The 22601-nt window shown below is 37.7% G+C and overlaps 2 protein-coding genes and 2 long non-coding RNA genes across 6 annotated transcripts in view; 1 reads left to right on the top strand and 3 right to left on the bottom strand.

Moving 5' to 3' along the window:
• asph (aspartate beta-hydroxylase) overlaps positions 1-3556 on the bottom strand; it is a 48726-nt gene extending 45170 nt beyond the window's left edge. The window contains exon 1 of one of the 2 annotated variants that reach the window (XM_040142900.1): positions 3406-3556. In XM_040142900.1, coding sequence (XP_039998834.1) covers positions 3406-3448 — 43 coding nt within the window. In that variant the 5' untranslated portion in view covers positions 3449-3556. Of the gene's footprint in view, positions 1-3206; positions 3322-3405 lie in introns of those variants that run through there. The other variant, XM_040142902.1, reaches the window with a different exon arrangement.
• Positions 3557-5527: 1971 nt separating this feature from the next.
• Positions 5528-7530, bottom strand: LOC120799353. The gene is made up of 3 exons (XR_005708817.1): positions 7338-7530; positions 6293-6431; positions 5528-6101 (listed from the first exon to the last, which is right to left on the bottom strand). It is a non-coding gene; the product is annotated as an uncharacterized LOC120799353 (long non-coding RNA).
• Positions 7531-7664: 134 nt separating this feature from the next.
• On the top strand, positions 7665-17644 carry LOC120798797. Its single transcript, XR_005708747.1, has 3 exons — positions 7665-7780; positions 16671-16790; positions 16919-17644. It is a non-coding gene; the product is annotated as an uncharacterized LOC120798797 (long non-coding RNA).
• ttpa (tocopherol (alpha) transfer protein) overlaps positions 14523-22601 on the bottom strand; it is a 25469-nt gene continuing 17390 nt past the window's right edge. For both annotated transcript variants that reach the window (XM_040143443.1, XM_040143444.1), the window contains exons 3-6: positions 21946-22099; positions 17364-17557; positions 16895-17005; positions 14523-16758 (exon numbers count right to left, since the gene is read on the bottom strand). In XM_040143443.1, coding sequence (XP_039999377.1) covers positions 16510-16758; positions 16895-17005; positions 17364-17557; positions 21946-22099 — 708 coding nt within the window. In that variant the 3' untranslated portion in view covers positions 14523-16509. The remainder of the gene's footprint in view (positions 16759-16894; positions 17006-17363; positions 17558-21945; positions 22100-22601) is intronic.

Raw genomic sequence — 22601 nt, 5'->3', positions numbered from 1 at the left:
ATTGTTGATATTGCAACACCAAGCGAAAACTTATAAATACACAGCACTGCACTTTCATGCAAAGTTACATGGTGATGTATCTCTCTACATGGTTTAGTTTGCTAAAAGAACATACTGCAAATACAAAGGGCACAACACAGCATCACACATCAGTCCCACTAGATCAGACAAGTCTGTTACCCTTTTATCTCTGCATACTTCAGCAACTCCCAGCCCTCTGGAGAGGGGAGGAGGAGGCCTGAGGGATTGAAATTATTCATAATGTGAAAAGTAAAAAATAACACAACAAACGATGTAAAAAACAAAAAAGGGAAACTGGTGAAAGATGAAGCTAACATTTAAATAAAATGCAAAGATAAACAGAATTACACTAACAATAACAAAATGAGAAACCCCTCACGTGTATTCTCAGAGAACCATGATTCAATCAACCATATGATCAGCACATCTTGAGATATGAACAACACTAAACTGTTTAGACCTGACATACAATTCACTGTTTAGACTCTCCTTTCAAACTTGACAGTCAGGGCCAAAATCAATATTTGATAAGCCACCATAAGTGTTGGATCATGATGTAACTCAAATAAATACAGACAAAGTGCACAGGCCTTTCTCTTACAGTCATGGGTGACCAACATCCTCTTATTCCAATGTGTCACACAATCCACTCTTCATACAAAGCTGCACTCTATTATGTCCTTTTTACACCAACATTAGCGTTAATATGAACGTTTTTAAACGTGGGTAAACCCACTAAAAAAAGGGCAATTTATTCCTTTACCATTGCCAGTAGACAAGTTCTCCCAGGGACATCCCTGCAGACTACTCCAACAGGGATGGCATTCAATTATCCTACAGGCCGTGTTGGACCACAATTTCTGTTAAACATAATTTTGTGAGAAAAATTGTTTATTATTTTTGGCTTGACCACAACAGCAGGGGCCAGCCCTACACAGCGGGACTGACCGTGGGATGCCAGACACCATGTAAACTGGTAAAATGGATCCGTCGCATTTCTTTGTATCCGTGGGTTGGTGCTCCTATCAGTGTTGGAGCCTCCATATGAGATGCTTCGGTCTGTAAATGTGAATTTTTAAAAATAACTTTGGGGCTGTGCTCAAAAATTGGCGTGTCCACCTGGGTGTTATGTTTTCATCACTGTCTATTGGAGCTAGAGCCAAAAAATACCCCTGACTACTGCAGAGTCATTTGACCCAGGAGGGAATGCTGATTGTACCCTTGTCAACTGAAGACATGGCCAGATGTTAGTGTGTGTTGGTGGGTTTTTTGTTCAGTGTGAAAGGTGCTTCTACTGTATTTATGACCTACTTCGCTGCACTTTTCAACTATCAAGGATACAATATGCAAACTCTCATTATGTATCTTGTAAATATAAATGTTGTGTCTGAAAGAAAAAATGCAATAGAAGCATTATTTTCTTTGAAGGAATTACACATTTGGCTATAGAGGTTATTCATCAATTGAAAGAATGTGGGTTTTATAGTCAAATAATCTAAGTAAGTAATATAAGTTTAATTTAATAAATTTTTTCCTCTGCTAGAAAATGTTAATTTATTCACTCTAAAGCCAGGTTTCCAACATATATCAAATCCACTTTACTTACTGCATGTTTCATTGCAATCACCAGCATAGAATATTGAACCATACAGAAATGCATAGGGACTGTGGTGGGCGGGGTCAGGAAAAGACCCAAAAAACTGAACATTTTGTTCTCTGGACTTTTCTAACCGTCACACTGCCCTTTGATCTACTACAACAAAGTACATTATGAACACTACACAGATCAAGGTACAATCACTGGAATTTAGAAAAATAGTACATATTTTAAAGCTGTATTTTATTTTTCTGTGTGCTATCCCCTTCAGCTCTCCGTTAATTATTTCAAAATTTGAGTGTACCATACTGCACTTCAGTATTAAGAAAAAACTGCAAATTAAGTTTATAAAAACCCTATTAATTCAATATTTTAAGGTCTTTTATGGCTCCCTGTGGTACCTCCACGACACTATGTAGTCTGGCTGTGGTATCCAGATAACATCCCAGTCACAGTTACAAGTGGGGGACCTGAAAGTCCTGTGCAGTTGGTAGAGGACAAAGTGTCCTCAACGTTGTAGGACACATGCCTCTTATAGTTTGTATCAACATACACAACATAAACATCCACCCACAACCAAATGTCAGTGTGGGGTGAAAGTTATTACTGCCTTATTCATCTACAGTAAAATACAGTAATAAATTGTAAGTATACTTGGCATATTCTTAATCCAAGCAGTGCGTTTTCCAATCACCCTCACCAGGAGCTTTTGGAACTGAATATGGTAGTCGACGATATTTAAGCGGTATGCTATTTTGGGAGTAAAACAGCAAAGCGCTGAGATTGTTTATCAGCGTGGCACATTGGTTGCTTGCCATGCAATTAAACATTCAGGTAAGACTGCGTGACATTTGAATGAACCAGCGCGCGACGCTCTCTACTGTAGAGCTATATAACAAGAGACACAGAGATATGGAAGGACACGAACTCCTATATGGTCTGGGTACTAATAGAGACCCCTGGGTCCAAGCATAACCCCACCCACGGCTTCTCATATTGACACGTGAGCATTTAGAAAAGTGACTAGACTAAACTGGGGGCGGAGTACTTTGCGCCCCATGGCCCACACATACTACCAATGCAAATACAATTCAGTGTCTCTAGCACAGAAGGCTGACTACGAATAGGCCTACTTTTCTGGCCAATAAGTGGAGCCTACAGACATGACTCTGTAGCTAGAAAGCCTCACGAGAGCATACTAACGCTATCTCTTGCGTGCGATCCAGTATTCCACTTTAATCCTAAAAGTCGCCATGGTCAACAGGCCGGACACCAGATTAACAACTGGTGTATCCCTGAACGCCAATGGCATTGCAACAATGTTATCGATTAAACATCAAGTAATGTTACAAGCAGTGAGGTATAATGTTACGAGGTTGTGTCGTGTCTTGTTAATATAGAATTATATTGCCAGGACGAGAGCAGAGCTAACTAGTTTTTCGTGGCGACGTTGGACACCTTGTGCGTAAAAGGCTGAAAGAAATACAGTGTTGACGTGTTAACGCAGTAATGGGTGCACGGCTGTGCTTGAATAAAAAGTGTTTATATGCTCCATAAACCCACTTTAAGAACGGCTAAACCAGCTCACCTGCACGGGGCAGCCAACATGTTGACACCATTTTCTAAAGCTAAATTAAGATAGCTAGCCAGGACTAGGAGCCTGAATGAAATAACAGCTTGACACCCGATTAACTTTGAAAGGCCTGATAGTAAAAGCTGAAGGCTACAACAAATTATCCCCTCCACTGCAACCCATGATAGAATGAAAAAGAGAACCAGCAACGCACCTTTGGATTTTACGTGAACTTTAGCGTTTTTCTTTGAAGCCATGGCGAATCTCTGGCAGCTAAGCTGGTAGACCTCTGAAATAAAAGGAGAAAAGGGACCAAAGCGTCCGGGGGATGTGATTCTAAGAGTAAAAAGAAATCGAAAAAAAGTCAGAACCATAGAAACCACGTACCTTTTAAAACTGACAGTTCTTTTAGCCAATGACTGGCTTGCTAGACAAAACTGGGCGGGGTAGAAGAATTTTTTAAACCAATGGCATTCGAGAGGTATTGGGCTTATTCAATCGTGTGGATATTCTTTCCCTTTTCCCCGCCCTCCGCGCTCCTCTGGAACGTGGCAAGATGGTAGATCCCATGTCATCGCTCCCTTGCTTTTCTCTCCACACCATAAAATCTCAATTATATCAACACAAAAACATGTCACAACGACAGCGTAAAGACTCATGGTTTATCAGAGTATATACTACATTCGAAAGAATTAAAAACTTCAACACTGGAGACTAAAATTGATTTTAATCCATTTTTAATGGTTTAATTTTCTTTTGGGATGCTGTAGTGAAAATTGAATGAGAATATAATACATTTTGTAACACATATTCCATTCTGCTATATATTCACAAACTCCTGGTATTGTGTCTGCATTACTGAATGCCAGAGACCTTCAACACGTGGGTTTAAGACCATTCATTTTATTTACTGGCAAAACAGACCAGCAACAACCTTAATATAAAACTTCTTTTTTTTTTTTATACAAACAAAATAGCATCAGTGTCAACAGCAATCTTCTGTTGGCCATTTGCCAATCGGCGTCACCTATTTCTCCCTATTTTACTGGTTATTTTACCCCTGGGGAAGCACATACATTTTCTTTTATTGAAACACACTTTTTAAAATGTCAGCATATCTCTTTGTTCACATTTGATCAGTTTCTGTGGGTATGTTAATGTTTACGAATTCTAGCTGGCAGTTAAGTATGGATAGTAAATTAGACTCACATTTGAATTGCTAAATGGCTTTTCAAATGTTTCTCTTGACCACAGTCACAAAGTACTGATGCTTAACTTACTCACCCGAAGATAATACCCAAACCTAATCATTTCTAACCTTGTATTTTAACCCAACTTAATGCCAACAAACAGTAACGGTGGTGTATCCCTAGTCTGGTCCAGTAGTTCATATGAGTTAATACCATGCTGTCTGAATTGATTTGTAAAATGCAGGTTGAGGTTCCCAACATAATTGTTAGGCATTTGTTTTGTGTGTGAGCAGTGATGTAATCACCTAAATGGAATGTAATTTGCATGAAGGGTGTATGTGCTTGTGGGATGTAAGGTTATAATGCCATCATTATAACAATCCTGTCTCCTATGAATTTTCATATACAACTACATTTCCTAATATATTTTAGAGGAAACAAAAAGCCACTGTAGATTACATTCACTGGCAGCAGTTTGCCCCAGTGCAGGAAGTAGGATAATGTTCTTATACTGCAATAGAAAGTTGTGGGAAGGAGGTCTTTGTGCATGTTCTAGTGTACATACATACAAAGGGGGGCTCCTAGTAGATTATTCTGGCCCCATGCTTTAACCATACCATACCACAGCATACTGTATTAACCACGTTACACGTGTAACCGCATCCAATTGCTTTGAGTGGCCTAAACATAAAACATAAAATCCTTAAAGGCCATGACACTGTATTTTCTCAATCAGCGTCTTACTATAGGTAATAGGATCCTATGAAAAAAACAAATTTATGCTATAGTTTGAACTGTTTTTGTTATTTAAGATGAGAGATTTTTGTATATCCTCTTTTCTGTGCTTTTCTCACTGCTTTTAAGTGGGCACCACTCAGTTGGAAAGAAGGACCAGGATTTCATCAGGGTTTAGCACCATTTGAATCAGAATCTGATTACAGTTGGTAGGTTGTATGGTCACTGTCAGTCAAATCTGATCAAACCACACCCACAGAGTCATAATGAAACTAATAAAATGAGTTTCTTAATGATATACTCTTAATACATAAAGATGTGATAAGAAGATGTTTTTAGTGTATTTTTGCTTATTTAGTCATGAATATCAATGTTATAGCGAATACTTATTTGAAGCTGAGTTTTCAGGGCCTTTAATTATGCTTCAATTACCAGCAGCGGATATTGTAGGGAAAACAAATGAAAAAAATCTCCACAATGAGGGTATTGCTAATATGTTTGATATGAACATTTTTGTTAACTCCTCTGAGGATCGCCAGCGTAACATGGTGGAGGGGTTTATGTGTCTCAGTGATCCTGGGAGCTGTGTTGTGTTGCAGCAACCCGGGAACCTGCGAGTGGACACAGGTTTGTCCCACACACGTGTGTGCTCTGTTGACTTGGGGAAGGCCTATGACCGGTTCCCTCGGGGGAACTTATGGGGGGTACTGTGGGAATATGGAGTTCCAGGACCGTTGCTACAAGTGATTCGGTCCCTATATAACCAGAGTGAGAGTTCTGTACGTATTTTTGGCAGGAGGTCAAACACATTTTTGGTGGGTGTTGGCCTCTGCCAAGGTTGTGCCTTTTCATCAGTCCTGCATTCTTCGTGGACAGGATTTCAAGGCACAAGTGGGGGGAAGAGAATGTCCGGTTTGGGGGCTTCAGAGTTGCATCTCTGCTGTTTGCAGATGACGTGGTTCTGTTGGCTTCATCAGACCATGACCTAGACCATGTGCGGAATCAACAGTAAAGTGGGCATTGTACCAGACTGTTGTGGTTAAGAGGGAGCTGAGCAGAAAGGCAAAGCTGTTGATTTACCAGTCAATCTACATTCCGACCCTCACTTATGGTCATGAGCTGTGAGCAATGACTGAAAGAATGATATTGCCAATATAAGTGGCTGACATGAGTTACCTTAGAGTAGAGCTCGGAGTAGAGCACTGCTCCTTCGCGTTGAAAGGAGACAGTTGAGGCGGTTCAGGCTTTTGATTAGGATGCCTCCTGGGTGCCTTCCACTGGAGGTCTTCTGGACACATCCAACTGGTAGGAGACTCTGGAGAGATTATATATGTCATTTGGCATGGGAACATCTTGGGATCCCCCAGGAGGAGCTGAAAAGTGTTGCTGGGTAGAGGGACATCTGGGCTGCCTTGCTTAACCTGCTGCCACCTAGACCCAATTTCGGATAAGCGGCAAAAATTGATGGATTTTGGTTATGTTGATTAAAATGTGTTTCAGGGGACCCATATTTTCTCCAAAAATGTTAACAAAGGCATATTAATAATAAATATGATAGGATGAAAGGGTTGGATTATAGGCACACCTCAGTGTTCTCAACACTACTGGCCACATACAGCAACTACATCGGAAAGTATTCAGACCCCTTCACTTTTTCCACATTACGTTATTTGCAGCCTAATGCCAAAAAAAAAAAAAAATCCCCATCAATCTACACTCAATATCCATAATTGACAAAGTGAAAATAGAATTGTATAGATATTTGCAAATTTATTAAATAGGAAAAACTGAAATATCACATTGACTTAAGTATTCAGACCCTTTGCTATGACCCTCGAAATTTAGCTCAGGTGCCTTGCATTTTTTTGATCATCTTTGAGATGTTTCTACACCTTGTTTTTCCACCTGTGTTGAATTCAATTGATTTGGAAAGGCACACACCTGTTTATATAAGGACTCAAAGCTGACAATGCATATCAGAGCAAAAACTAATCCATGAGGTCGAAGGAACTGCCTGCAGAGCTTAGAGACAGGATTATGTTGAGGCACAGATCTGGGGAATGCTGGGGAAAGGCACTGTAGATAGATGACAAATTAAAGGGAAAAAAAACATAAATAAATGAGTGGAGAAACATAGTGAAGACAGGGTTTTCCGCACAGATGGGGGGCATTTTCCTGAACATACCTTGCAAATAAATACAAAGTTATTCTGAGTGATTACCTTTGGCCAGTGATTTTGGAGCAGTATGTTAGACAGAGCTGTTCACCATCATCAAAACACCTGATGAAGGAATATCTTTTGGAGGAATGCTATTTATCCCTCAAGTAGAGTTCAGGGACTTTTTGAATCAGTGACAAGGAGCACTGAATCTGCTCTGGAGGCCCATGATGAAACAGTACCTTGCTAAGTCACTTGATTGTGGTTTGTCCTTTCATCTGTATATATTGCTGGTTGATCCACTTTGATTGAACTGGATTCAGCTGGTCCACACACTCACTTTAAATTGCAACCTTATTGTGGTGGGGGTGGTTATGCACCTCAGTCTCCCTGGGAGTACTCACGTAGGAATCCAAGCAAAAGTTGGCTAACACAAGGACCCTATGAATGCTGATGTAATGCCTGAAGAAACCACACCCAGAATACAGACACTCTCACTATTGCCGGTAGGTAAGCAACCTGTTGTGTTGTGACCCCCAAATCAGACAGTCAGCTTGAAGCAGCAACATGCCTATCATCCTGTGGGCTCACTATCTGTTATGTTAAAGATAGGGGTTTGGAAAAGTGTTTTGAGGGCATTGGGCAGAGTGACAACTTTCCACAGTGAAATTATGAATGTTGTGGAAAGGAAAATTATTATTATTATATAGTCCTATGGAGACAATTAAATGCTCTCAATTTGCAATGACAGGGACACCTATTGAGAGGAATAGCCTCCCCTGTCTGTATTACATTGCTGTGTCGGTGGGCTACTTAGCCCTTATTGTTTCAAATAGTGACCAACAATTTCAGAAGCGGGTCCTGTAGACAGTTATCATACGGAGCTCCATTGCTTTATGTCCTTTTTTTATGCAAGGCTTTGAGAGGAAATGGATCAACCTCTCCTTTGTCTCTGGAGTTGCCTCCCTAAGAATATACCTACAGACAAGGCAGCAGTGAAGGGAAGCACAGTTTGAAAGTAATATTCCTGTCTAATAGCCCAGTTACTGTACTGCTAATGTACTGTTTTTATGTTCTAGTTTCAGATACACATACTGTCTAAAAAAAAAACAGCCAGCTGTACTTTTACACCCTTTCCAACACAGAGAGGCATTTCATATTTTGTCTAAAAACATTTTACTAAAGAGGTTGTTTAATGACAGAATTATGTTTTTTCCATTTATTCCATTTCTGTTGTGTATGGCATGTACTGTACTCCTCCAGCTGTTGCTATAAGTTCTAGTTCAAGCAGTCCATTTAATTACTATTAGATGTCTGCAGATAAATAGTAATTAATAAATAAACAAAGGAACTGATTTCAGAAATACAAATTTTAGTTAATTCCATTTGTAAGAAAGGATTTGGAAATGCGATCTGCACATGTGCATGCATGTGTGTGTTTTGGGTTTGATTTCTACAAGGTGACTGTGCAGCAGGCCTTGGCTGAGTCCTGCAGCTCTCGTATGCCCTCTGCTGACAGAGCCTGCAAGCCATCCTCTCTTTCAGAATGACCTGTATTTCTCAGACCCACTCTGTCCATATACAGTAGTTGCACTACTAGAAGCACCAGCACTATTGTAATTGTAGCCTATGGCTGTTCTCTAGTCATCAGAAGGAGTGTGTGCTCTCTCTTGAGCTCCACACAGATTTTTCAATCAGTTTTGGAGGAGTGGTTAAGGGAGTTTTGCTACTGAGGTATTGCAGAAGGTCAGAGTGTAGCTGGATGGATCTCCACACTACCAAGGAGATGCCCCCAAATATTTAATGGTAAATCAGTTTAACCCGCAGATTTATAATATAAGCTGTTGTTGATTTTTATTTTATGTTATGGCCTAGTAGCCATGACAAGTGAAAATGCGGTTATCTTTGTGAACTAGTCATGATTATACTGTCCTGTTTTGCAGAGAAACTGCTCCAAATGCATTTTTCAAAATAAATACACAAGAAACTAGTCTGTTGTTTTTGATAGGAATATACATATTTAGCAGAAATCAACTGCAGATCAATGAAAGCTACAAAACTGTATTTTTTAAATTAAATTAAGATCATAAGTGCCCAATTGATAAGTTGACCTGGAGCAGTTCACAGACTTCTTCGTCTTCTTGTTATGCCCCTAAATTGGAATTAACTGTAAAACAGAATTGGGGAAACTATTAAGAAATGGAGCAGAATTGAAATTATTCAAATAACTTCATCACTAACATGATAGTTTTTACACACAAAAGACACAAAATATCTCACTATACTGACAGTGAATCTGAGAGTGAAATCAACTATAATATTTTGGATGTATTTGGTTGATAAGCATCAACAGCTTTTCTTTTCTACCCTGTCATAATACCATCCATGATGTACTTTATGTGAAGTATTATTTTCTGAATAAATCTTGCTGATGTTAATTAAGACCTTTTTCACAGCAGGCATTTTGACTTGCCATACAGGAATAGCACAGGTGGCACTAACAGCATTAATGATAGCATCACTCCAGCCTACTGAAATTACTTGCACCTGTGTTTGACAAGTCAAAATATCTGGAGTCTATTTTACTTTCATGAATTCAGCTACTGACATAGAGGGTGCAAAAAGCAGGGCAACAGAAATATACTCCTATCTTCATACACTTAGCTTTTTTCCCCAGTCTAGTCACTAGGGAAAAACCTGGAACTGGTAGTTCAACAAAGTGTAAATATCCTTTTAAATTTACACTGTACACAAGAAAAAGTTGATTAAACCTAACATTTCAAGGCAACAATCATCTAAAAAATTTTGAGTTTAGGCTTTCAGTTTATCCAATTTAGAAATGTAGAACTCTTGAATTTATACTTTCAATAATTTTCTCAAATTTTAAGGTTGTCAAATCTATGCATTGTACACACTTAATATTTTAGTTTATAAATTAGCATTTTCTTTTATTTATAAGCTATTAAATATGTCAGGCCTTACTTTTATTCTTCACTGCTAGCAATCACAATTAGTTCCAGACCATTGTCCCTTGATAAAATTTCTACAAACCAGATGTGTTTCATAACAAGGTTGCAGGAAGTGTCTGAATTACATACCTGTCTTCATCATGTTTTGCGTTTTTTTAAATTTTGACCAGAGTGAAGACCATCTCACTCCTCTGAGACGCATGTATAAAAAGACACAATACAGCCTCCCTCATGTAACTATTTTCATATTAGAAAAAAGAAGAATTTCTGGGGAATTTAACTTTAATGCAATGCGTGCTGGGAAGTGTATGCGAATAACTTAATGTTTCTAAATAACCTAAATCGATGAGTTATGTAAACAATCCATTTTACAATAAACAAACAAATTAAATGACAAAACAACCGACAAACACACGTTAGCAGAACTTTCTCTATTTATAATGAATCATTGATTAAGATTCTAAGTGAACAGGACTCCCTCACTTTCGCTGTAATAAGAAACTACCTTCATTTGTTGGCACAATTTAAATTTTTACTTTAAATGCTTAAAATTTAAGTTTCTCAGGCCTAACAATCTCCAATTGTTATTTGTTATTTGCTATTTGTTGCAGTTTTTATAATGTAGATTAACAGCTGCATTATAATGAAATACAAGTTTTTAAGATTTATTCAGTAAATGTTCTGCTGTACTCTTAAACGCTGGCAGATGGTGTTAAAGTGCATATGTAACACTCAAATGTCCCATCTGCAATGAGGATCCAGTGAAATAGTAAGGTTTTGGATAATGATTAACGGCTCAACAAACAACATGTTGACATCTTCCCTAAATCCAAGTCAAAATGGCACTGTGAATCACCAATACTATATATTGTAAATAAACTTTTCCTTATATAAAAGAGTATTCATTTTCTATTTTTCTCAAGTCATGTATTTTTTAGTCAATCCAGATGGAGAAAAATTGGTTGCTTTCTTTGTCAAAGGTAAATTTGAAAGTCAGTGCTCCACTGTGATTCAATCATGTGTATATGTATTTTATAGAGATGATTCAGTTTATATCTGTAAACCCTTTGAATTACAATCCAAAAGGATTTCCTGGTAAGCCCACTTCATGCCTTACTAATACTAATAATTTCTTTGTAGGAATACATTTATTAATGTTAAAAGTCCCTTTGAACTGTTTCGAAGGGACCTGCTATCAATCTTACTTATGATGAATAACACTGTAGATGTTTTGCTTTGAGACTATTATTTATTCATGCCTTCAAAAGGTAAAAAGGAATGTGGGAGCTCTGAATTAGTCCAATTGTATTAAAATGAAGAGTGTTTGGTATATCAAGTATTTTGTGTGCATCATCTTGTAATACACTGAAGGAGACTCAGTGTGTGTCACTTCTGCGTCTTTAAGAGGAACAGGGTGGAAAGAACACAGGAAACTGTTGATTAACTTGTAGATTTCATCAAGTCAGTTTGCCTCACATCAGCAGGCATATAGTGATAAATCAAATGTCTTCCAGTCTATAAAAACATTCAGCATGTCTGCTAAAATTAAAGATCTCAAATGTACACAACAACCGTGGAAATGAATGTTGAAATCAACAGGTATACAATATTTACAAAAAATACATGAGACTGTGTGATCTGTTCACATTGACATGGAATGCTGTCTAACATTTGATTCTAAATGTGAAATTGTTGTTTTCAAATGCAATATCTTCCATTTCACATGTAAAATATCTGAAAATCACACGAGATTACATCATGTTAAATGATTACATATGAAAGATCCAAAAGTCATATCTAAATCTTTTGTGTGATTTTGAAAAGTTTCTCTCCAAATTTGATGTGCTGCATTGTAGAAGCCAGAAGAAATGGCCAGTCTTCAACCATTGAGATTATAATAATGCCTTGTAAATATGGTTAATGATTTTTTGTTGTTATGATACAATGCAAGAAACTTTTTAATTAAATAAATAAGTCTAGAAAGGTCAGCAAGACAACAAGGTCTGTCAAAAAAAAAATCAGTGAAATGTAAAAAAAAAAAAAACAGGAATAAAAATAAATGATCTTTTCAGCATGGTTTGTAAGTGTTTGTAATTACATCTAATGATTGATTGTTTTCCTCTGTGTGTGACCTTGGTCACCATGCTGTTAAAAAAAAGTTGTGTATACATGGAAGATGGTGTAATTTTGAGCAAGCACAATAGCAAAGTCACCTTAAGGGGAAGTTAGTGGTTGAAGACATGATGGAGATGTAATTCTACAGTTAACACCTGATGGGGACATATGGTTTTCAGTCTGTTGACAGGTAGTGAGCAGAACAAAGGTTCCAAAGTAGGTAGAAAGAAAAGTATGAATCACAATGTTTGTGAATTACACAGAAGTCTAAAAGAGTTGGATGAAGTTTCTCAGTCCATAAACAGTCCATAGCTACAGTATTTCATTACAGAAGTGTCATTATTTCTTCAGTCATAATATTGGTAAAGAAAACCTCTTCAGCCAGTTTCAATATAGCTGTCTATTATTACCAGCCTTTATCAGTGAACATCACACTGTATACCAGCTACAATCTTCAATGTAGTCCTGTTTGGAAAAGAAGCTTTTCTGTTGTCACAGTTTCAGCAGGGTTAAGACAGAACCCAATAAACCGCCATCTGCAAAAACTGAATTGATGACATACACTTCAACCAAATATTGTGGGTTGTCATGACAACCCAATATATTTCAAGTACATGGCTCACAATCTGTACAACAAAAGGAGGACACTGTATTTAGCCGTTAATCTGAGAAGGGTTGTGCTTTCATTGTGGATTGATCCCAGGAATTTGGGTTTTGCAGTGCTGTAGAGTAGATAATGTTTACTAGACTGAGTGGGGCTGATAGACATGTTTATTGACTTGCTAACACTGATCAAAGGTCTGTACAGTGAAAGGGCATAAAGACAGAAACACAGAGAGGATGAGAGGATAGACCGGAGGGAGGACACACTAAGATTTAGAGAAAACATGAAAGGTCATGAAAGTAAACCATACAGCTTTATCAACCTGCATTACTGAGTTTGTTTTTTTTTATATAAATGACTTAATATTAGTGGTGGAGAAAGTATTAAGATCTTTTACTTAGGTAAGAGTAGCAATGTCACATTTTAAAAAACAAGTAAAAGTCCGGCATTCAAAATCTTACTTAAGTAAAACGTATGTGAGTATTACTGGAATACTTACAATACAGTGTAACAGAAAAGAAGTGAAGTATAAATAAAATAAATTTGAATAAAATACTAAAGTAAAGTACAAGTAGCTCAGAAATGTACTAACATAAAGTATATATCAAATTTACTACTTATATTCCACCACTGCCTAATGTCATGTGGAATGTGACAAACCCACTGAGAATTACTCTGCAGATTTTTAGCCTCTTTTAGCTTATTGTTTTGGTCCTATGGCACAGCAGCAGGCAGCTGTTTTCAGTAAATAAATGAGACGGAAAATGATTACTTTTTATTTAAAATACCTCATAGAAAAGAGCTGCAGATTTTTAAAAGCCTCTGTAACCTGTTAGCTATTTTTGTTTTAAACCCAACAGTCCAATTTAGTAGTCCTATAAGTAAAATAAAGATTTACATTCAGGAAAGAGGTCATTCTGTGAAAATGTCACCAAAGGTTCATTGAAATAACGGGTAGTAACAATGAATTGAGTATTAGGTCTGTAAAGTGTGCTCTTTCACTTTTCACTATATGAACTGCTGTATTGACATGATAATTAATAATTCAATAGAATAAACTGATATGTTGACACATTTGACCTATGAAATATATATACATACGTATCTATATCAACCTATGATAAATCTCTACTGTGGCACAGTGAAAAAAACACCAGTTTGATTCTGAATGAAGCATTCATATGCTACTGCATTCACAATGCTGTTAAGCTGAAATGTGACTCAGTATGCTCCATGTACCAGGTGCTAAGCTTGAAACATATATGCATAAAAAATGCACAAGAGCCAGTACACGCACAGACATGTTCCATCACCATTTATTAACAACATTTTGAGCCCTTTATCTCATTGACCCATTTATGTGCACAATTCTGCCTGTCTACCTATTAGCTGATATACAAGAATATAGGGCCAGATCTTTGCTTCAAATATTAATTAGATCTTTCCTGTTGTACAGGTCAAATTAGTATAAACAGTTAAAAATGTCACCACATAAAAATGTTGTAACTTCAACTCTTGTTTTTGTTTGCTTTTCCTTTGTAAATTTAAAATCAATATAATTTGAAGAAATACTAAGAAATACATTCATTTTCTTTTTTAAAGGGGAAAAGGTCAAATTCAGAAATTAAATCATTTTCTGTTATTATGAACCTATTCTATGTTTTGCAGCAATTAATAAAATTAATTATTAAGTCAGTGTGTACACATAATTCACATTTTTACAGTAACTGGGTATATGGGATATATGCATAATATTGGTCAAAACATAGCCAAAGATGCAAGGAATCACCATTTCTCTTAAAACATATTATATTTCTAATGAAATTCCTCAATTAAAGTATCCATTTTGTCATAAAACACAACAATTTTATGTCATAAATGATATAAAATTATTTAGAAAATAGTAATCATTAACTGTTAAATTTCCCATTCAAATGATCAACTATGAACAAACAGAGGACAGGATGGATTAGTTTGGCTGGCTGATAAGGTGAAAGTCTGCATGGAGTGATGATTTGGAGGGAAGGCAGGATTTATGCTCATCATTTGCAGTGCTTAATGTCCGTGATGACATGAAAACAACAGCTCAGGATATTGTTTGGCATTCAGGTTTTTTGCTAAGCATCGAACTCTCACAGTAGCTCTTAGATTGAGTTCACTGGATTTCACAGCAAGATGGTCATTTGTTTCAAGCAGGGCAAACCTCTGACCTGGTAGGGCCAAAGCGTCTCATTGTTTTCAGCCATGTAGAGACTGAAGCTGGTCCTCTGGTTGAAGGTTGGTGTCCTGCAGCTGCTAGACAACTCTCCACCTAGCAATCCATCACTTAGGTCCACTGAAGAATAGGCTGTTAGCTATTAATGTCTAACTATATAACAACTAGAGAGATCCCTGAAAAAAATTGTCTTGATGTGACATCCAAACAGCAACATTTAGCAACATTCATGTAAAAGACAAAAGCCCTAAGATAAGGTAAGGTTTGTTTCCAAGTGGAGGTCACATAGTAAAACTATTCTACCTTTAGAGCCAGTATCTACTCCAAAACACTTAGCTTGAGAAGAGTTGGCCCAGTAACCCTGAACAAACTTCTAACACTGAGCATCTATCAGATACTAGCAAAATTAAAATACATCAATTAAAACGTTTATTAATTACATTTAAAAAAAAGTTTAACATTGTGGGAAATACACTTATTTGCTTTCTATTTTAGAGTAAGATGTGAAGATCAATGCCACTTTCATGTTTGTGTGTGAAGTACAGAGCTGGAGTTAGGAGGTGATTAGCCTAGCTTAGTGTGAAAAACTGGACGGAAATAGTCAGTTTGGCTCTTTCCTAAAGTAAAAACAACACCCATGAACACCTCTCTAGCTGTCTTATTTACACAGTGTATCTTGTTTGTTTAACCTATATATTAACAGAAATGTAAAAATGATCATTTGTGGTTTGAGAGGGAGTTCTTAATGAATAACAATTTATATATAGTTTTTGTGCACAGGTCGAAAAAATGAGATAACATGTTAATCGGTAAGCTTTAGAGGGGTTGGTAGGTTTTTTTAAACATACAGAGCCAAGCTAGCTGTTTCCTCCAATATTCAGGCTTTATGCCAAGCTAGTCTAACCACATCCTAACTCAAACTCAGTACGTAACACCCAGACATGAAATTGACATCAACCTTCTTATCTTACTCTTGGAAAGAAAACAAAGATTGAGAGAGAGAGAGAGAGAGAGAGAGAGAGAGGTGAAACCAGAAGTTCCTGGTACGTTTAAGGAGTAAGAAAACACAACTTTTTGACAGCCTTGGAACAGAGCCTTTCTCAACAGTATGTTGTGTAGCTCCCTTCATATGTTTAAATAGTGGGCTTAAAAGTAAAACAATTTCCCATAAGCCCTATATGTTAGTTTGCGGGCTAAACATCAAGACTCAACAGAGGAGGTGAATCCATGAGCAATTCGAGATGCTGTGATAACGTGTCTTTTCAGCCCTCTTAACGGAGCCAAGGTCCTAAGTAAAAATCAGCCATGTCTGAGAGGCCAAAATTCCAAACATCATTCCTCTGAGAATTGTTCAGTTTCTACTTCCCCTGAGATCAAGGAGCTGTCAGGAGTAATGGCGATATCAGCTGTTGGGTGGGCGGCAATCTGCTGCAAGAGCTTCTCTGATTGAAGCAGCTGATTGGTCCAATCTTGACACACCTCCTCTATTCCAGGCCCTTCCCCTCCGTATTCTGGAGGCAGGATGGCGAGTGAGAAGAAATCACTTAAAGTGTCGTGGAAATCAGCACCATGCATATGGATCTACGGAGGAGAGACGTGACTTGCTTTTAAAAGTAGGTTTAAAGGCATGTCCACTCATATTTGTATGTAAAAGAGAGACCAGAGTCTGAGAACAGAGATGGGTATTTTTATGGTGGAATGTAATCACGGTGCTGACCCTCTGTTTGATCTTATCTGGCAGGAAGGGACGAATCATGGCAAAGACCGGCCGGAAGAACATTGGCTGGTTGACCAGATGAATTCCTCTAACTTTCAGTGGAAAAGAGTCCTGACAAGAGCGCACACACACACACACACACACACACACACACACACACACACACAGGTTAGTGAAAAATAACCCCTCTCTAACAGAAAACAGCTAAGATGAATATGATGATCTCCGGCAGACAAATGAAGTTAAACTATTTGGGAGATAAGTCTGTCACCGAAATGTCCTGTGGTGTAACATACTGTCATAACGTAATTCGTTAAGAGCTGAAGTTCTTCCTTTTTATTTTTGGATAGAACCTCTTTTAAAAAGTTGGATGTCATGTTCATAGCAACAGAAATTTTCTTGTGGATAAAGACCCATAAGAAGCACAGGATCATAGCATGCAGAGTTAGAACTATGATCTAAGGTCTACCGAAAGTACAGAGGAAATCTTTCTGGCGAGGGAAGGGTTAATCTGCCAGGCGTGGCCTAAGCGCCATCCCTGCAGGTCAAATATGGCCTTCAGACCCCGCCTCTGCGTCTGCGTCTCCATGGAGATGATCTCTGATGTCATCAGGCTGACCCTGAACACCTGGAAGGCCGACCAGTCTTTCGGGTTCCATTGCCCTGCAGACAGACAGACAGACTCGCATGGACTACAATCAGTCTTTACCCTGCATTACGCAATATTTTTAAAATCAACATTTAATCAAATGACTCTGTAGCTCTTCATATTTTTTAGATGTTAGCTAAAGACTGTTTGGTTCCGTCTCACAACCCTCATCACCCGACACACCTTTACAAAATGGTGACATTTTGTAGGCAAATGTTCATCATCTTAGTTTGGCATTTTAGAATGCTAACATTTACTAATTAGCACCAAGCAAAGTACAGCTGAGGCTGGTGGTAGTGTCATTAGTTTTGCAGGTATTTGGTTATAAATCAAAAGTATAGGGCAAACAGAAATTTTTACCTGATAATATGTGAGTTCAGGAGAAAAACTTTTTAGCAATTTACCTCTAGGGAACACAAATCTCTTTACCAATTTCATGACAAGCTATTCCATAGTTGTTGAGACATTTCACTCTGAACCAAAAAAAAAAAAACTACTACTACTTGTGGGGCTAGAGGAAGGAAGTTTAGAAAGTCAGGGGATCAACAAATTCAGTAGCATTCATCCTATGGGGACCATGAATATCTTCACAAAATTTCTCAGCAATCTCTCCAATAGTTGTCTAGGTATTTCAGTCTGGACCAAAGGGGTGGACCGACAGACTGATCAACAGTTCAAATTGCCATTTTTAGAGTCATGATTGTCTTAGTTGCACATTTTACACATCCAGCAGCTATGCATCAACATTAGCTTTCATTTTGAATGGTGTTTCTGTCCAGCTGATGAATCTATGTCCAATATTGAGTCTCCTTTAGCTCTGCTTTGGTCTTTACCATATGCTGTCTGGCTCTTTAGCTGCTAAATGCTCCACTTTGTTCACCAGCTAGTTGCTAACTTTGTCTGTCTGCTGTTTGGTACTGACCAGGTAGTATTATCAGAGTTAGTTATAAAGCTTTTTCACTGTTGCTTGAAATTAGGTTGATGAGAGGCAAGTTTGGGGGTTGTAAAACCAAAACAATGAGCTAAAAGAGACGATAACAGAGAGTAGGGTGATAATTCTCTGTGGGTTTTTCACTACATGTGACTTATTTCATATTACACATAGTTGTTTGATCTATTGTGAATATATAAAAATGATAAGCTCAGTTCTAAGGCTACACTGATTGCATTTTGGTGGGAAACGTGAAAAAACAACTGTACTTGATTACTTGAATTTGTATACAGTTCAGTTTTTTTTTTTCAGGATCTTAATGTTAAAATTGACTGAACAGGCTAGGTAAAGTAAATCACTAGTGGGTAGCAATAAAGTAGCTGCATGGAAAAATGTGTAACACATTCAAGAGTGGCACAGTCATGTGGGTCCCTTCACATGTTGGCATTCTTAGTAATTAGTGAGTGGAAAAACTGGCTTAACGAGTGATCTATGTCAAAATAAAACTTTGAAAGACAGAGGGAAGGTGCATAGTGTGGAGGAAAATAAAAAGTAGCAGAGGCAACAGAATAGAGAAGATACTGATAACTAAAGAGAAAAGCAATAGAGTAGAGAAAAGCATGTGACCAGAACATTTCATATTAGTATAAGGAAGCATCTGACTGGCTTTTGTGAACGTAAAGAATCTGAAACCATAAAGCATGTGCTTACAATATATGAAGCACAGAGAAAGCTACCGATAACAGAGGTACACAATGTGGGGCTGACAAAAAATGCCACTTAAAAGTTTGCTTATGATGGGAACAGGTCTGGTAAACAATAGTAACCTGACATACCCCCTATATTTCAAATAAATAACTTCAGGCGATAACAGTTATGTAACAAGAATGCCAGCTGCTGTTAAACCTCAAAGAAGAGGAAGAAGACATTGTTATTTCACCAAAATTCAATCACTCTGACAACATAGACACATAGAATTGTGAGGTGGGATGAGTTATTTTTATTGTTCAGGGATTTCGAAGTAAAATTTCTGTTCATTGTCTGCATAGACAATTTTAAGTGACTTGCCACTGGAGCACCTGGATAGACATGAAAGTCTTCTAGTTGAATCAATACAAATTAAGCAGCTGTGTTAGAAAATATCTGGTATACAAAAGTATAGAACAGAACTCCATTAGTCAGGCCTTTAAGTGGCTTGAAGGAAGCCACTTATAAAAGTCATATGACAGCCTGCTTGGGAGTTTGCCAAACAGCATCTAAAGGACTCTGAGAGCATGAAGAAAAATATTCTCTTTTCTAATGAGACAGAAAAAACAACTCTTTTGGGGCGAACTCCAAACACTACGTCTGGCAAACATCAGGCACTTCTCACCTGGCTAATACCATCCCTTCAGCGAAGCATGGCAGTGGCAGCATCATACTAATGGAGGTGATCAAGAGCAGTAACACACTGGTTTATATTTAACATGTGCATCACTGATGCTGCAATTTAAAGGAGACTGTGTTTTACCTGTGTAGAAGACCTGTGATTGATCAACTGTGCATGGCGTGAAGAGGACACAGAGGTGCCAAAAGCCTTGGCATTCGCTTGCAAGCCACGCACACAGCTGCTTCACATGAAAATTAACATGAAGCAGGAGGAGTTCAGTAAACAATAAGTGTGTTTCTGAGTTGGTTTACTACTAAATATTGAGGGGAGAGAATTAGTTTTTCAAGCTTTCAGATGCATTTGATGGCACAAATTTCCATTTTCCAAATATGGGGGCGCGTGAACCCCTGTCCTCCAAAGTGATTCCGCCGTGGTCACAGTAGTCATGCGCAAAAGTTACACAGGTTTGCTTTAAGACTTAATACATGCGTTGAATGCATTTTCTTCTTCACAAAACATTTGCAGACTCAGTTTTTTGAAGAATTTGAAACCCACATATTTTTCATTCATACTGGCTGTTTAGCAGACATTGTCTTCAGTGCCTTTGCTGCAAATTGCAAATCGCTTAATTTCTTGGCACATTACTTACATTACTTTTACGAACTGTGGATGAGAGGATGGCGCAGATCCTTGCCTCTAGACCACAAAAGTGAGCCAGAAAAGTCAAATCATGACCTATATGTGCAGAACGTATGGTGTTTCTCTCTGCATTACTGCAAATTGGCAGAGTAGCATACCTTTTTGTGAGCAGTTTGGCACCAAGAAACAACATTTCCACTGGTATCTTTCATTACATGCACCTTAAGACATGAGTAGATGTAAATAGTTATATTGACCCCTTTAGTAGTTTTACACCATTTGCTTTTATGTTTTTATTGCCTCCACCAATCCCACCCTTTTGGCATTCAAATGCTGAAATACATAATTTAACAAACTGCTGAATAAAACTTTTAGGTAATACTTTATTTTACATGTTCATACATTTCTAATAATTTCATTAGTTTTCTGGAAAGAACCATGTACTTTGGCACTAATTATAGCTAAAATTGAGACAATGTTCAGTTTGAAGACTTGTAGTAAAATGATAAATTTATTCCAATTTCAATGCTAAATTACTATAACCGAGAGAAATTTTAGTCAGCGCATAGCAGGTCAGCTGAACATCCAAAAATGTGAAATTATTCTACAACCAATTATATCGCTCTTTCCAGATAATGCTCAACAAGTGTTACTTTTACTGTAACCTCAAGAACTTTTAGTCAGCGCATAGCAGGTCAGCTGAACATGCAAAAATGTGAAATTATTCTACACCCAATTATATCGCTCTTTCCAGAAAATGCTCAACAAGTGTTTAAGAAAAAACCTGTTTTATATTGTTTGAGATTCAGTGTGAATTTAATGCCTATAATTTACATGGCTATTATGACATTAAAATTATTTTAATGAAAACAAACCCCATTTTGGATACTATTTATGGGCTTCAGTTTTTCAGCATTTGCCATTCAATGTATGTGCAGTACATACAGTAATTATCTCTCTGGATTCAGACGGTCTACCTAAACACCAGGGATTCACAGGAAATATTGCATCAGGTAATCTGGCATAATTTGATCTCATTGGAATCAGCGTTAGTGGTAAGTGTTGACTCTTTGTATTTTGTGTCAGAGTATCAAGTTATAGCTCATGCAAACAAAACATCTTACTGCTGCTGCTTCACATTAAAAGTGTTTAACTGGCAAAACATGGGTTACCTATATTGTGAAGCGGCCACAGCAAACGCAATGTACTTGCCAGATTGCAGTTGTAACTACTGACAACCAGGACTGAAATTTATAACTTTAAGTGATTCTGTTTTGACATTGTCTCATGGTACAGTTGTATTTAATTTAAACCATTATCCATGGCTTTGTGATATTTATATCTGGAGTTACAAAACTTAAAATCAATACAAAAATAGGCATAAATAGACATGTTTGATGCCCTATGACATCACTGCTTTTTTAGAAAATTCCTATCAACACAGACAAACTTTGTATACTGACCAATCCTGTAGACAAGTACCCTGCTGCCAGTGTGGTCTCGCTGTGGGAGGACAGCATGATACGATGTGCTGAGGAGGCCGAGCACAGAGAAGGGAGACAGACAGCTGCCGATCTCAGGACTCTCTCTCCGCCACCGCTGATAGTTTAGTAAGAGCTGCAGAGGACACATGCAATGTTCAGGGACATGAGGGAATTCACAGGAGTCTACTGTACCTATCCTCACATGTGAATGTAGGTGAAACACCAGTGCATTAAAGAAGATATGTGCTGTATGCTTACAGTAGTTGACACAAATCAAATGTTTTATAACCTTTTCATCTACTCTGTTATCTTAGCCAAATCCTCAGAGTAAATGTCCCGGGAATAAAAATACAAGCTCAGGCAGTTATAAGAAAAGCAAATTCAAAGAATTATTTGTGTGGCAAATGTCAGAGTCAGTTTGTGTATGTGCACCAGATCTGCATAGCTTAGACCCACTTGGCTGAGCTCCTACTGCTTTCAAATGAAAGTGAGCAACTCAGCCTTTCTGCTTTCGGGTCAGTGGAAATGAAAGTAAATGAGAGTGCAAGGAAGCAGCAAACAATAATAAATACAGTATTTGAGTACATGTAATTCATGATATAAGTACATTAGTTCAATCTGTGTATCATTCTTTG

Source organism: Xiphias gladius, chromosome 14, assembly GCF_016859285.1.
Source record: "Xiphias gladius isolate SHS-SW01 ecotype Sanya breed wild chromosome 14, ASM1685928v1, whole genome shotgun sequence".
In the NCBI taxonomy this organism is placed as follows: Eukaryota; Metazoa; Chordata; class Actinopteri; order Istiophoriformes; family Xiphiidae; genus Xiphias; species Xiphias gladius.
This window is presented reverse-complemented; position numbering and strand designations above follow the sequence as displayed.